Source organism: Globicephala melas, chromosome 1 (assembly GCF_963455315.2).
Source record: "Globicephala melas chromosome 1, mGloMel1.2, whole genome shotgun sequence".
NCBI lineage: Eukaryota > Metazoa > Chordata > Mammalia > Artiodactyla > Delphinidae > Globicephala > Globicephala melas.
Window position 1 is genome coordinate 32,770,382 of NC_083314.1, and position 16,222 is coordinate 32,786,603.

General features: G+C 38.4%; 1 protein-coding gene and 1 pseudogene across 7 annotated transcripts in view; one reads left to right on the plus strand and one right to left on the minus strand.

Annotated features, from left to right (window-relative positions):
- The window catches only part of SNRPE (small nuclear ribonucleoprotein polypeptide E), a 140,010-nt gene continuing 123,788 nt past the window's right edge, over window positions 1–16,222 (plus strand). For 3 of the 7 annotated variants that reach the window (XR_009560072.1, XR_009560073.1, XR_009560086.1), the window contains exons 1-6: window positions 1–223; window positions 721–747; window positions 1,796–1,858; window positions 2,811–2,889; window positions 5,215–5,321; window positions 6,412–7,081. Coding sequence is in view for 1 of the 7 variants with exons in the window: in XM_030872720.3 (XP_030728580.1) it covers window positions 170–223; window positions 721–747; window positions 1,796–1,858; window positions 2,811–2,889; window positions 5,215–5,270 (279 nt within the window). In the remaining 6 variants the exon portion in view is untranslated. The other 4 variants (XR_009560099.1, XR_009560094.1, XR_009560100.1 and 1 more) reach the window with 4 other exon arrangements.
- The window catches only part of LOC115861685 (small ribosomal subunit protein uS19-like), a 149,660-nt pseudogene continuing 142,270 nt past the window's right edge, over window positions 8,833–16,222 (minus strand).

The following is a 16,222-nucleotide window of genomic DNA, read 5'->3' on the forward strand; positions in this document are numbered from 1 at the left end:
AGTTGCTACAAAGCACCGAGATAAGCGGAGCCCGTGGCTAGAGAGGTATTTCCCAGGAGCCTCCCAGGTCGCCCCGCGAGCACCATGCACTTCCGCTTCCGGCTCTTTATTCCGGAACTTGCTTTTTGAGGTAGTGTGCGGGATAGTGTGGTTTTTGTGAGCTTCCACCATGGCGTACCGAGGCCAGGGCCAGAAGGTGCAGAAGGTGATGGTGCAGCCAATCGTATCCTACTCGGGATGTGAGAAGGAGGAGGTTCGGGTCAGGAAATGGGGGGCGAAGGAGCAGACGGAGCAGGCCAGAGGGAGCGGAGTCCGGCCCCTCATCCCATGAGCCCCTGGGGCGGCCGAGACTGGGAGAAAGCGCGGGTAGTTGAAGAAGCAATTACAGGTGGGAGGTGGGCTTGGCAGACCCCTGCGGTGGGAAATGCAAGAATGGCGGGGGTGAGCTGTTGGAAGACAACCTTAGTTAAGTACTCAGTGAAAGCGGGAGTTACCGGTCTCGTGCCTGAGGAAGATGTCGGCGCCGAAGAAACTCCAGGAGAATGAGAGTGGGAGGGGATTCGTTTACAGTGTTTAGGGAGCCCCAAATGGGTCCCTAGTTGGGCACTTTGCATAGGCACAGACGTCGCGTTCAGAAAAGTGAGATGGGGGTAGGGTTGACCAGTTCCAGGAAGCAGAGTCTATGCTATGCGTGTATTTTTTCCTTAACTACTGCTGCAGAATCTCATCTTCAGATACTTGCAAAATGTAAGTTGTTTGTTGTTAACTGTTTCATAATTACTTTTTAAGTTAAAGGTGAATTTATTTGGTTGTTTGTTTCATCCTGTCTGATCATTGTTCTAGACTTAAATGTAGATGAAACTGGAGATTGTGAGGGTATTTGAGGGGAAGGAGTGCTGGGAAAGCTCTAATGTGTTAAAATGGTGTGTAACCATGCCAACTCCAAGCATGCAAAGAATTGTGTCGTAATTACTCTACAAGACCAAAATTACTAATTTCAAAAAGTAATTATTGGTTGACATGACAGTGGTAATTGGGTACTTTTGTTGCAGTGGGTATGGCCAGAACATTGGAACCTTTCCCCCTTCCCTTTAGGATGAGACACTGGAAGAAAAATTCAGTCGGCTTTAAACTAGGTCATAAAGTGGTGTGTTTAGCACTTTGCGGGGTGGGGGACACATATTTATAGAAAAGACCCAAAAAAAGGAAGACAGGAAGGATAGGTTCAGAGGATTTAGTGGCAGCCTTCTTTCCTTTGAGGGGAGTTTTAGCAACTCAAAATTTGACTTGACAAGGCGGAGTATTTAAGTTATCTCTGAAAGAAAATGTGGCTCCTGTTGTTCTGACAAACTTTAGTGTGTGACAACACAATTGAAAAACAGATTAATTTCAAGCTCTTGTAATTTTTAATCACAGGAATTGAGAGTCCCCCTCCTGGTTATTAGGTGTGAGACATGGAGAACTGAGTACCTAGAGAAAACTGTCTTGGAGCTGGATTTTGCTATAGGAGATAAGAAAGAAGCCCTTTTAAATGCTATCCTGTCACAAATTTTCACTTTAAATGTATAGAGACTAGAAGCAGTGGAAATATGATTGAGTTCTAAGTTCACAGGAAAATTATTAACTTAGTTCCAATATAGCATTTATTAAGTGAGAATGTTTCTTGATAAGTAACTAGTCTTGGCTTTTATTTGTTAAGGTTTTTTTAGGAGCCATGGTTGTCTGTTGTTTGACCAAAGTGGTTGGATTTTATTTACTTATTTCTTAACATTTCTATTTTTGTTGATTATTTCAGAGATCTCGGATTCAGGTGTGGCTTTATGAGCAAGTGAATATGCGGATAGAGGGCTGTATCATTGTGAGTACCCAAAATACTTTATCTCAGAGCAGTTTGTTTATAGAAAAAGACTTACCAAAAGATAGCAGAGCAATATACAAAAAGTCAAAGACCCAACCCACGGAAAGTTCTTCAGGACCCACTGTCCTTGTCTCATTGTTCTGCTTGATAGGGATTATGTAATTCATAAAAGAGAGGGAAAATTATTTAAACAACAGTATTAGTCCTTAAAGGAGGGGTCAAAAGAAATAAAATGGGGCCGGGGAGATGGGATTAATGGAGTATTAGTTCTGGGTTAGGTGATACCTGAATAGAACTGGGTGGGGTTAGTTAAATAAGATGTCCACGATGGCAGAATAGCCTAAATAATGTTTTTAAAAAGGAAGATATGGATGGAAGTGTTATGCTACGACTCTGGTATTTCTTTTAGACAGTGTAGATTCTATCAATAATCTCCCCTTCCCTGTTTACTAGTTAGAAAACAAGCACGGTGGTTGGTGGTGGTAGTGTCTTGTGGGGAACATGGGAAGAGTTAATTCATATATGTACACACACTATATTGAGCACGTTATAAAAGATAAGGGAAATGGCTCTTTGGCATAGTTAATGAAATCTTAAGTCCCAAAGGTTCCAGAAGTAATGTGAAGTACATTCCATCTTCCTTTATTTAAAAAGAGGCTTAGGGAGTTTCCTGGTGGCCTAATGGTTAGGGTTCTGAGCTTTCACTGCCATGGCCCGGGTTCAGTCCCTGGTCGGGGAATTGAGATCCTGCAAGCCGTGCAGCATGGCCAAAAAAAAAACCAAAAAAAAAAACAAAAAACAAGGCTTAGGACGGGGAGGTGGTGTTTCAGCTAAAAGATCAGTGGAGAGGTGAGTTTCTGAAGTTAGCATCTCTATATATAGCCATTTTCATTTAGAATGGTTTGGATATGATCTTATGTGAAGATGACAGTCAACTGGCTTATTTTTCTAGGGTTTTGATGAGTATATGAACCTCGTATTAGATGATGCAGAAGAAATTCATTCTAAAACAAAGTCAAGAAAACAACTGGGTAAGACTATAGATGGCCTTAAAGAATTGTAGAAATTTTTATTCACTTACAGAATTGAATTGCAACTCATTTCACGTTTAAATTTAGTTTGCATTTGAGAAGTTATTATTTGGGAGAGAAATATACTCTTGAAATCATCCTTTGCCACTTATTCTTTACCCCACTCCGTTTTTGCTTTTGTCTCTCCACTCAGAGAGCTCTCACAAAGGTTACCAAAGACTAATGGTGTTAAATCGAATGGTCCTCATTTTGTTGCGCTCTAAGCAGCATTTGGCTCTGTGGTACTATAGTCAGGTTTCTGCTCTTCATTACTAGTTGTTCCTTTTTCAGACTTTTATATATTCATTCTTTAGGACCCAGCCATTAACTGTTTGAGTTGCTCAAGTCTTGGTTCTACGTCCTTCTGTCACTCAGTATTATTTTCCTAGGCACTCAAGACTGCACCTTAAATTACATTTATATGTTGACTTCCAAATTTACATTTGTAGCTCTAGACCTCTCTGATGAGCCTATTCAACATTTCTACTTGGATGTCTCAAAGGCTCCTCAAAGTTAGCATATCAGAAATCAAACTCAGTTCCAACCCCTCACACACTGTTTAGAGCAGTTTTAGTGTTCCCTGCCATGCTGAATGGCACCAGTTCTATTCAGTTTGCTAATAAATTTCTCTGCAACTACCTCAGCTCCCTCCAGTTTGCTCTGCAGGCTCCTGTCATCTTTTATTTAAAACACCAATCTGAACTTGTTATCTCTTTGCTAGAAAGCCTTCAATGGCTTCTTATTGCTCATAGGATAAGGAAATCTTTAATGTATCCTTCAGGGTCCTTCATGATCTGGCCTTACCTCCCTCTGCTCATTTTGTATCACTTTGCACTTCATATTCTGAGCTTCACCCACACTTCTTTCAATTCTTGGAATCTGTACATTTGTCCCATCATAAATCTTTGTATATGCTGTTACCTGTTTCTTGGGACTCAGACCAAATGTCACTTCCTGCCAGGGTTTGGTTTGGTTTTGCTTGGGGTGGGGATTGATGGAGGGTGTGCTGTGCTGAGTTTGTAGTAAAATATTCATTACTGGGATTATTAATGTCTCTGCCACTGGACCACATGCTCCATTAGTGCATGAGTCCTGTCTTTTTTGCTCCCTAATATGCTCAGTGCCTAACTCAGTGCATGCCACGTAGTAGAAATTTTAAAATATTTGAACAGTGAAGGCAGTTTATTAACCCACGTTCTTTAGGATTCATGGCTTCATCAAGACCTACTGAATCATTTCTGTTAAAACTCCATTAACTTGAGGTTTATTTAGACATTTTGTCTTTAATTGTTTAATGCCCCACTTCAGAGCTCACTAGTATTTTTATCAGTGGTGGGTTTCAGGTGCCTCTTTCTTCCAGTCCTTGAGGATTCTCTTGAGCCTATACTAGCTCTGTGGAAAGTAGATTCTAAGGAGTGGTATAATGTTTTGCTTTGCTTTTTCCTGCTTAGGCTATTTTTGTGAAAGCCTGGATTTTTCGAATTTAAACATGTCTTGCCAGGAATGCCAAGCTAACCTTATTGATGTTATTTATAAATTATTTGCAAAATGTTGATTTCCCATGGTAATATCCACCCTGTAGAACAGATTAATATTACCTGTTGTAGAAGCCTGGGAAAGTGAAACAATTTAATTGCTATTGGTGTTGATTAGCATTTCTCAAACTGTTTTACTGAACACCAGTGTTCCTGAAGATATTTATAGATATTTCTCAGGAAAAAAGTATTCTCTGCTCAAATAAGTTTAGAAAATGTTAGGTAAAACTTAAACAAATTTGTGTACCACAGGATGAAATCTATTATATTAAGAATTGTAGAAGAGATATGGGAACATATGTATACGTATAACTGATTCACTTTGTTATAAAGCAGAAACTAACACACCATTGTAAAGCAATTATACTCCAATAAAGATGTTTAAAAAAAAAACTGTAAGAAAGGGATTATAGTAAATATGCTGCATTTCCTAAAAAAAACCAATTTCTCAACTTCTACAAACTCGGAGCATTAGGAAATGTTGGGGTAGTTGACTTAGTCTACAGAAACTACTTTTTGTAAAATAACATTTCTCTACCTTCATTATGTTATTGTTGGAAAAGTGCTCATGGTCTGATATGCACAACCTTTCAATATATGAATATTGGAAAATGTCACATACCTTCTCAAGAGAGAAAGCATTTTCAAAATCACTCAAGAATGATATGAAATTCTGAGGCTAAAAGGTGGTTACAAAGTAGTCTGAGTGGCTATTAATAGCTTTTTTTTTTTTTTTAATTTTGTGTTGCAGGTCGGATCATGCTAAAAGGAGATAACATTACTCTGCTCCAAAGTGTCTCCAACTAGAAATGATCAATGAAGTGAGAAATTGTTGAGAAGGCAATACAGTTTTTTTAGGTGTGCTTTGTTAGAAGTGTAGTTTTAAAGCATTTATTCATATTGTTTTGCTCACCTTTATGTTATTACCAGATGACAATAAATGCTGTGGGATTGTTTTTATTAAAATATTTACATTGTTTTCTTTTATCCAGTTGTAGAGAGTTTTTACACAATGGCACCATTAGCTGTTAGTATTTATTTTAAGGCTTTCTGAAGATGGCACTTGTCCTGGGCATTTGCTTTTCACAGAACTGGGATCTGTAGATTCTTAAGGCAAAGAGTAGGAATTCTGCCTGACATGTAATCTTCTGATACTGGGTGGTGGAGAAGGGGAGTGTTCACAAAAGTAAAGATTATGGTGCTAATATCATCAGTTCTAATTCTGAATGCTGGGACACAAGGGTTTCTAACCACAATAGGTTGGGGACATTATAGTAGCTCAGTTTTTGCTTAGCACTCTCTTAGAGTTATTGTGTAAGGCCTTTGTGAATTCTTTTATCACTAAGATCAGAATGTGAGAAGTATTTGGATATAGGCAAAGAATGAAAGTTTGTTAAAAAGGAGCTCTGTTAAGAGTTAACTGGAGGGAGACTGTGAGATTGGTAACCTGAAAAAGACCCACAGGCAACACTGGTAAGTTGTTGTTAGGCAGAACAATAGTATGTTAGTTGGGGAAACACCTCTCCTATTCTTATCTCCAAGAATTTTGGTTCCTCCTCCAGTAATTGCTTATTTCCTAATTAAATTATGTGGTCAGTTCTCTCTTGCCCCAATATCTCAAGGTTGTTCTAGTTAGAATTCTGTTAAATGGTTATAGAGCATCTGCTATTAGTTGAATATATACAGTGAAACAGGCTGATAAACATAGCTTTAATACCACATGCTAAGTGTTATTTAAGTTGAATCTTGAAAGATGAATAAGGCCTACCTTAAATTCTGGTAATGGGCAGTATTATTAAGGGTAGGTAAGGAAGAATCAAAAAGTCCAGTTCCTGCTTTTCCAAGTGCCTATGAGGGAGATACAGAACTTTCCTTTTTTTTTTTTTTTTTTTTTTTTTGCTGTACGCGGGCCTCTCACTGTTGTGGCCTCTCCTGTTGCGGAGCACAGGCTCCACATGCGCAGGCTCAGCGGCCATGGCTCATGGGCACAGCTGCTCCGCGGCATGTGGGATCTTCCCGGACCGGGGCACGAACCCGTGTCCCCTGCATCGGCAGGCGGACTCAACCACTGCACCACCAGGGAAGCCCAGAACTTTTCTTTAAACTGAGTAAAAGAATCACTTCATGAGACAGAGGAGATTTGTCGGTAAGTGTAGAAATCAGTCTAGCTTAGAACTTGGCATTCTAGCTGTTCCACTCCATTTGAACTTGTGCCTTTTTGGTCATATTTTGAAATAAAGGGCTGCTTTAGCTCTTTTAACATATTTGAGTTTGAAATTCAATTGAACCTGCTACAGCATGCAAAGAAAACATTGGGCAGCAGAGGGAGTTGCAGTCCTGAGACTGCTTCAGCCTTTCTGGTGAAAAGCTTTTTGAGAGCAGAGCAAAGACCTCCCTGCAGCTTTCTTGGCACCAAAATAGCTGGGAAGCAGGATAAAAACTGGAGCAGTATAATCCCTAAGAAAACCTGCTGGCTGCTTTTTCCAGTTCCCTGTATGGCCTTTCTGACCTGGCTGCCCTATGTAAGCAAAGCTGTGCCTGCTGTGGCTTATCCTGAATGGATCAAGACATGGAAAGGTCTATTTTTGACAGAGCAAGTGGTGATAGTGAGAAATAAGGTACAGTGAACTCTTAAAATTGAGCTCTGTATTTAGAAATCTCTGCTTGCTTTCCTGCTGTACTGGAGCCTGTGGTGTTTACTTTTTAAGTTGTACTTTTCCACAATCTGGAGATCTTTTCTTCCAACCAGAATTTGTATTACAGAGGGAGTTGCTGTCTGCTTCATTAAGGTTATTAAAACATGCTGCTGGGAAGCTGCTCTTGTTGGCAGCCCTTGGTATGTGAGCGGTTATTTTTCTGGAATGGCTGTTGGTTTCCGAAGGGGGTCTTGCTAACCACCCACGAACTCTCTTGTAACATTATTGAAGTGAGGGGTGGGAGGAGAATCAGCCTCTGAAAAAGTAAGTACTGATTTGGGCCTGGTGTTCTGTAAGTAGTAAGTAGGGAGAAAGAAGGATAAGAATAGTTTGAAAATGCTAGAATTTTGTATATGCAGGCACCAGATATTATTGTATCACATTTGTCAATTTAAAGACTAGAGAGTGGATCTCTGTCTAATTTGGATTAAGGCATTATTAGCCAGGAAGTGTCACGGGCATTTTCTGGGGAAAACCTAATAGCACCATCTCATGTTAACTGGATGACACAGGATCTTTTCCCTAATTAATTATTTGTATTAGAACTGATCATAACCACATACTCGTGGCATGCTTTTTTGAGGGGATGCTTGGTAAAACTTAAGGTGACATGAGAACTTAAGTCTGTTACTACTTAGAATTTAATTTTAATTTAAAAGTTATATCCAGTGGAATTTTTAAATATTAAAAGCATTAACTTAATACATGTTTATGATCAAATGTAAACTATACAGAAATATACAGAGCAGAAAACAGAAGTTCCTTCTTTTCCTATCAGTGTTCTCCATAAATAACCACTGTTAACAGTTAGGTGCTTTCTGAACTCTTTACAGATATGTATAGCTTGGTTTGATTCTCATTTTGGTATTACTTCAAAATTTCTTTTAGGTAAAATTTTGGTAAAATACACATAATATTTACTATCTTAACCATCTTGTTTATTTATTTTATTTTTTTTGGCTGTGCTTCACGTCTTGCGGGATCTCAGTTCCCCAACCAGGGAACCTCTGCCCCCTGAAATGGAAGCGTGGAGTCCTTAACACTGGACCGCCAGGGAAGTCCCTATCTTCACCATTTTAAAGTGTACAGCTCAGTAGTGTTAAGTATATTCACATTGTTATGCAACCAATATTTAGAACTTTTTTATCTTGCAAAAAACAAACTGTACCTATTAAACAACAACTTAACCATCCCTCCCTTCAGCCCTTGGATTTGATTTTTTGTTTCTGAGTTTGATTAGGCACCTCATATAAGTGGAATCATACAATATTTGTCTTTTTGTGACTGACTTACTTCACTTAGCATAATGTCCTCAAATTTCATCCATGTTGTAGAATGTGTCAGGATTTCCTTCCTTTCTAAGGCTGAATAACATTGCATGTATATATACCACATTTTGTTTATACATTTAACTGTCGATAGACATTTGGGTTGCTTCCACTATTTTGACTTTTGTAAATAATGCTGCTGTGAATCTTCGAGACCCTGCTTTCAGTTCTTTTGAGTATGTTCTCTGAAGATTTTTGAGTAACCATCATACTGTTTTCCACAGCGGCTTCACCATTTTACTTTCTCATCAACAGTGCATAAAGGTTGCAGTTTCTTCACATCCTTGGCAAAACAACTTCTTTTTTTTTTTTAAGAGAAGTCTGTGACTTTATTGGCCGAGCAGGCTACTTGAAGGGGGTGAAGCCAGAGGAGTGGCCCCGATGCCAACCTGGCTGTGTAGGTGATTGAGAACTCAGGCTTGATTCCACCTGGTTGAAGGCCTTGACCTTGTAGACGCCCACCATGCTGCCCATCATCTCAGGCAGGATGATGATGTCCTCCAGGTGCATCTTTGCCACCTCAGGTGGCTCCTTGGGCAGTGCCTCCTTCTTGGCCTTGCACTGGCGCTTTAGCAGGGTGTGCTTCCTTGGCAGTCCTGGTTCAGCAGTAGCTGGGTGCTGTACAGCTGTACCAGCTGCTTGTAGGACACGTCCTACAAGGCCTACGCTGCTGTAGGTGAAATTGCCGAAGGTCTGCTGCTTCTGCTCCATTTCTGCCGTCTTGTCGATTCTTCGGAGAGGTAAAACTTCTGTTTTTGATAGCAGTCATCCTGATGGTTGTGAGGTTGTGGTTTTGATTTGTATTTCCATAATGATTAGTGATGTTGAGCATCTTTTCATATGTTATTGGTCATTAGCTTGTCTTCTTTGGAGAAATGTCTATTCAAGTCCTCTGCCTATTTTTAAACAGTTTTTGTTGTTGTTGTTAATTTGAGGGAATTCTTTACATATTCTGGCTTAAATAAATGATTTGCAAATATTTTCTCCCATTCTATGGTTGCCTTTTCATTCTGTTCATTGTCTTTTGATACATGGAATTTTTTAATTATGATGTAATCCAGTTTATCTGTTTTTGCTTTTGTTGCCTTTTTTTTTTTGGCCTTGCTGCAACTTGTGGGATCTTAGTTCCCCAATCAGGGATGGAACCCAGGCCCTTGGCAGAGAAAGTGCAGAGTCCTAACCACTGGACCGCCAGGAATCCCCTGCTGCCTTTTTAGTGTCATAAGTATTTTTATTTATTTCTACACACATACTCTTTGCAGTTCTGCTGTTATAACAAAACTTGCACAAGTATAACAAAAATTGAGTCTCTCAATTTAAGTAATCACACCCTATTGATGGGTATTTTAGGCTGTTTCTCATTTTTTACCATTAAAAAAAATTTTGTAATGAACGTCTTCATGCCTGTCTTTGTCCACTTAACATTTTCTGAGATGAATTCTTAGAAGTGGAATTGCTAGATCAAAGGATATACACATTAAAAAACATTATATAGGTACTTCTAAATTGCCTTCCAAAGTACATGTGAGAAAATTGTTTTCTTCATACTAGGCAACCGTTAGGCAGCAGCTTTAATGAAACTCACAGGCTTATTGTGAGGATACTATGAAATAATAATTGCCAACATCCTAAGGATGCCAGAATAGAAAAATGGAAAAAATTTGGCCTTTGATGACTTTGGAACCACTGAATTAACTCTGGAACTTCCCTACCACCTAACTTGTTATGTGATAGCAGAAAATTCCTGGTTGGATTACAATTAAAGCATTGTAACTGAGAACAGTGTCAGAATGGGGCCACTTGTCTTCAGTACCTCTTAAACTTGGGATGGGATTAGTTGTTTAATGAAGATTCGTTAAATGCCATAGTTAAGAAAGTTGGCAATTGAAGTGATAATCTTGGACTGTAGGAGGGAATACAAATGAAGTGATGTGACTGATTTTATTCAATAAAACAGTAAACTTCCTTAGTTAGGAAAATAATTCCTGAGAAAGATGATCTTGGATCATCATTCTATGTCCATAGAAATTGCTGTCTCTGGAGTATTAACAGATTAGCCTCATCCCCAGAGCCACCTGAGTTTGTGATGTTTTGCAGGGCTGGGAAATTGCAGAGAGGAACTAGGGAGAATAAATAAATGAGTGCCTCCTTTTGCTGGGCTGATACTAAACCAGAGATGGTAGGAGTAGAGTGGGAAAGGGAGGATTTTCCCCAGAAAAGCATCTTTCTTTAAATCCTACACTTGATAAGGTACTCTGTTTGGGAAGTTGTTTTTCACCAGTGCCAGTTTTTATTTGCATGTTATATGTTAGACATAGTGAAGAATATAAAATTTAGTCCCTGGGCTTCCCTGGTGGCACAGTGGTTAAGAATCCGCCTACCAATGCAGGGGACATGAGTTCCAGCCCTGGTCCAGGAAGATCCCACATGCCACAGAGCAACTAAGCCCGTGCGCCCCAACTACTGAGCCTGTGCTCTAGAGCCCGTGCTCCGTAACGAGAGAAGCCACCACAGTGAGAAGCCTGCTCGCAGCAACGAAGACCCAACTCAGCCATAAATAAATAAATAAACTTACTAAAAAAAAAAAAAAGTTTAGTCCTTGTCTTTGGGGAATTGGGAAAGCAGCGAGGTACAGAGGGAAAAATGACCTTGGTAGTCCGCATACTCGGGTTTAAACAGCAACTTTAGAATTATCCAAACCTCTTAACCTCAGTTTCATAGGGCTGGTGGAATAATTTCATGAGATAATACATGTAAAGTACCTATCAGGCCTCGGGAATGCTCAAGAAGTATTATTTGTCTCGTTACAAATGAGGATAGATCTGTCGTTTAAAAGATTTATTTAGGAATGTGTGGGGAAAAGGTAAACTTGTTCCCCATAGAACGAGACAGATCACAACTTCGGGAATCTGTTTTGTTTTTCATGGTTCAGTTTACTGAGGCATAATTTACAGATACTGAAAGTCACACTTCACACGTGTGCACTTTGATGACATTTGACAAATGTATAGTCATGTAACCTCTGCCACAGTCAAAACATAACATTGATATTTCCATGATCCAAAATGGTTTCCTCAGGCTCTTCACAGCCAATCCACTTCATTCACCCTAGCTCCTTGGCAACTACTGATCTGATTTCTGACTTTACAGTTTTGCCTTTTCCAGAATGTCATATAAGTGGAATCATACAATGTATGGCCTTTTGTGTCTGACTTCCTTCATGTAATGCTTTTGAGATTCATACATGTTTCTTGTATCAGTGGTTTTTTCCCTTTTTATTGCTAAGTATTCCATTGTATGGATATACTACAATTTGTTCATCCATTACCTAGTTAATGGACATTTGGGTTTCCAGTTTTTGGCAAGGGAGTGGTGTGACAGTCAAATGATAAGTGTATGTTTAACAAGAGACTGTGAGACTTTTGAAAGTGGCTATACCATTTTGCATTCCCATTAGCAATGTATGTGAGTTCCAGTTGCTCTGCATCCTCACCAGCAATTGGTATTGTCAGATTTTATTTTCTCCATTCTAACAGGTATATAATGGTATCTCATTGTTTTAATTTGCATTTTCCTAATATTGAATAATTGTGAGTACTACAGTCATTCTTTGGTATCCTTGAGGGATTGGTTTCTGGGTGGCTGCCCCCCACCTCCTCCCACAGGATACCAAAATCTGCAGATGCTTAAGTCCCTCATATTAAGTGGCGTAGTATTTGCATATAACCTATGCACATCCTCCCCATATACTTTGTCATCTCTAGATTACTTATAATACCTAATACAATGTAAATAGTTGTAAATACAATGTAAATGCTATGCAAATAGTTTCTGGTGTGGGGGCAAATTCAAGTTTTGCACTTTGGAACTTATGTAATTTTATTTTTCTGAAAATTTTTGTTCTGCAGATGTGGAACCCTCAGATGCAGAGGAGGGCCGACTGTCTTTTCATGTGCTTATTTGCCTTCTGTATCTATGATGAAGTGTCTCTTCAAACCTTTTGCTGTTTTAAAACTTGGGCTGTTTTCCTCTTTTAGTGTTGGAGAGTTCTTCATATATTCTGCACAAAAAATTCCTTATTAGAGAGGGGTTTTACAAATATTTCTTCCCAGTCTGTGGCTATCTTTTCATTTCTCTGCAATGTCTTAACACAGATTTTTCATTTTTTCAATTTTCAAGGTTTTCCTTTATCAAAAAAATTTTTTTTATGGTTTATGCTTTTTGTGTCATAAGGATTCTCTGCCAAACCAACGGTGACAAAGATTTTTCTGGTGCTTTTTTCTAGAGATCTTAGGTGCACCTTTAGATCTATGATGCATTTTGTGTTAATTTTATAATACAGTGTGAGGTATAGATTGAGTTCATTTTTTTGGCAGATGGATGACCAATATTCCAGGACCATTTGTTCAAAAGACTGTCATTTTCCATTGATTTACTTTAGCACCTTTGTTGAAAATCAGTTGACCGTATGTGTGGGTCACTTTTTCGGGGCTCTTTTGTTCCATTGCTCTGTAGGTCTGTATTTTAACCAATACCACATTGACTTCACTATTACAGCTTTATAATAAGCTTTGAAATCAGGTGGTGGGAATCAGCCAGCTTTGTTCTTTTAAAGTAGTTTGTTCCAGGGCCTTAGCTTTTCCATATAGATTTCAGAATCAGCGTGTCGATTTCTACAAAAAAATCTGCTGGGATTTTGGTTGAGATTACTTGATGATGTAAATAGTTTTGGGGAGAATTGACATCTTACTATCATCTTCCATTGATGAACGTGATATCTCTCCACTTACTTAGGTTTTCTTTTATTTCTCTCATCAGTGTTCTGCAGTTTTCAGCATAAAATTCTTGCACACATTTTGTTAGATTTATCCTTTCCTAAATATTTCATGTTTTTTGATGCTATTATAAAGTACAGCTGAGTTTTATAAGTTGACCTTGTATCCTGTGACCCTTCTAAACTCAATTATTAATACTAGTCTCTTTTTTGTGGATTGCTTGGGATTTTCTACATACATGATCATTTTGCCTGCAAATAAAAATGCAAGAAATAAAAATTCAAAGAAAAAGTTTTATTCCTTCCTTTCCAGACTAAGCCTTTTATTTCTTTTTCTTGCCTTTTTTCAATGGCTAGGGCCATTCTAGTATGAGTGGTAGGAGTAGACATCTTTGTCTTGTTCCTGATCTTAGCAAGAAAGTACACCATTAATGAAAAAACATACTATCAAGTACGATACAGTTGTAGGTTTTTGGTACATGTCCCTTTAGTTGGTTAAGTTCCCTCCAAATCTAATTTGCTTAGCGTTTTTTATCATGAATATGTGTTGAATTTTGTCACCACTTTTTTCTGCACCTATTGGGATGATCACATGGTTTTTCTGTTATTGTCTGATAAGGCAAATTGCATTAACTGGTTTTCTCTTTTTTAAAAAATACTTATTTATTTATTTTCGGCTGTGTCAGGTCTTATTTGTGGCACGCGGGATCTTTCGTTGAAGTGCTCAGGCTCTTTGTTGCGGTGCACAGGCTTCTCTCTAGTTGTGATGCGCAGGCTCAGTAGTTGCAGCGTGTGGGCTTAGTTGCCCCGCTGCCTGTGGGATCTTAGTTCCCCGACCAAGGATTGAACCTGAGTCCCCTGCACTGGAAGGCAGATTTTTAACCGCTGGACCACCAGGGAAGTTCCTGCATTAACTGGTTTTCAATGTTGAACTAACCTTGCATTTCCGAGATAAACACCACTTAGTCATGGTGTATTATCTATTTTATATATTGTTAAATTCAGTTTGCTTATTTGTTTAAGGTTTTTTGTGTCTGTGCTTATGAGGGATGTTGATCTGTAGTTTTTTGTGGTGTTTTTATCTGGTTTTAGTATCAGGGTAATAGTTTCAAAAAGTTGGGAAGAGTTTCCTCATCTTTTATTTTCTGGAAGAGTTGTATGGGATTCATATCATTACGTCCTTAAATGTTTGGTATATTTTTGCCTATGAAGCCACCTGAGTTGGAAGTTTTCTGTAACTTTGCCCCCTTGGAAATCTTTATCATGTGACCTATCCTAAGGAATTTACAGACTTGCTTAGGGCACTCTTACACATATAATCAACAGAGAAAATAGTACAAGGCACTATATAAATACTAAAGATTAACTGGCATAATAAAAAAGAACAAAATAATGCCATTTGCAGTGACATGGATGGACCTAGAGATTGTCATATTGAGTGAAGTAAGTCAGACAAAGACAATATTGACAATGACAATATGACAGTGATATCCTATAACATATGATACTGCTTATATGTGGCATCTAAAAAAATTCTACAAATGAACCTATTTACAAAACAAACTGAGTCACAGATGTAGAAAACAAACTTACGGTTTCCAAGGGGGAAAGGGGAGGGAGGGATAAATTCGGAGATTGGGATTGACATATACACACTACTATGTATAAAATAGATAACTAATAAGAACCTACTGTATAGCGTAGGGAACTCTATTCAATGCTCTGTAATGACCTATATGGGAATAGAATCTAAAAAGGAGTGGATATATGTACTGATATATGTATAACTGACATACTTTGCTGTACAGCAGAAACTAACAGCATTGTAAATCAACTATACTCCAATTAAAAAAAAAAAGAAAAAAAGATTCACTGGCATAAATGCGGAGGGTGGTCTGGGGCACACCATGAAAAAGAAAGACATCATCTGTGTAATGGAAGTTGAAGTCCTTAGCCTGACTTTCAATGCTTTCTACAGTCTATCTATCTCTCAGGACTTTGCCTTATCCCCCAGGACTCCTAGGACGCCCCTGTATTCAAAACCAATAACTCATTGTCCCCTAAGTTCACCTATCTCTACAGCTTGTTTTTGTGATAGAAGGTTTTTTACTACTAATTCAATTACTTTAATAGATCTAGGACTATTCAGGTTATCTACATTTATTGAGTGAGTTTTGAGAGGAAACTTTATAAAGGAATTTGTCCATTTTATGTGAACTATCAAACTGGCATAAAGTTGTTCCTAATGTTTCTTATTTTAATGCCTGTATGATCAGTAGAGATACCTTTTCTTTAATTCCTAATATTGGTATGATCAATAGAGATACCTTTTCTTTAATTCCTAATATTGGTAATTTGTGTCAAAGTTTTTTCCTTGGTCAGAAATTTATCATTTTTATTGAACTTCTTAAAGAAACAGGTTTTCATTTCATTAATCTGTAATGTTTTACTATTTTCAATTTCATCAATTTCTGCTTTTTATTTTCTTTTGTCTGCTTGCTTTTGGGTTTAATTTGATATTTTCTAGTTTTTTAAGGTGGAAGTTTAGATTATTGATATAAAAATATTGGTTACTTTTTTTTTTTTTTTTTTTTTTTGCGGTACGCGGGCCTCTCACTGTTGTGGCCTCTCCCGTTGCGGAGCACAGGCTCCAGACACGCGGGCTCAGCGGCCATGGCTTACGGGCCCAGCTGCTCTGCAGCATGTGGGATCTTCCCAGACTCGGGCATGTCCCCTGCATTGGCAGGCGGACTCTCAACCACTGAGCCACCAGGGAAGCCCGGTTACATTTTTAATATAAGCATTTCATCATGTCTCAGAAATTTTGATATATTGCATTTTTATTAAGCTCAAAATCTTTTCAGTTTCCTTTTTAAATTCCTCTTTGATACATGAGTTACTTAGAAGTGTGTTGTTCAATTTCCAAATATTTGGGGATTTTCCAGTTATTTTTCTGTTATT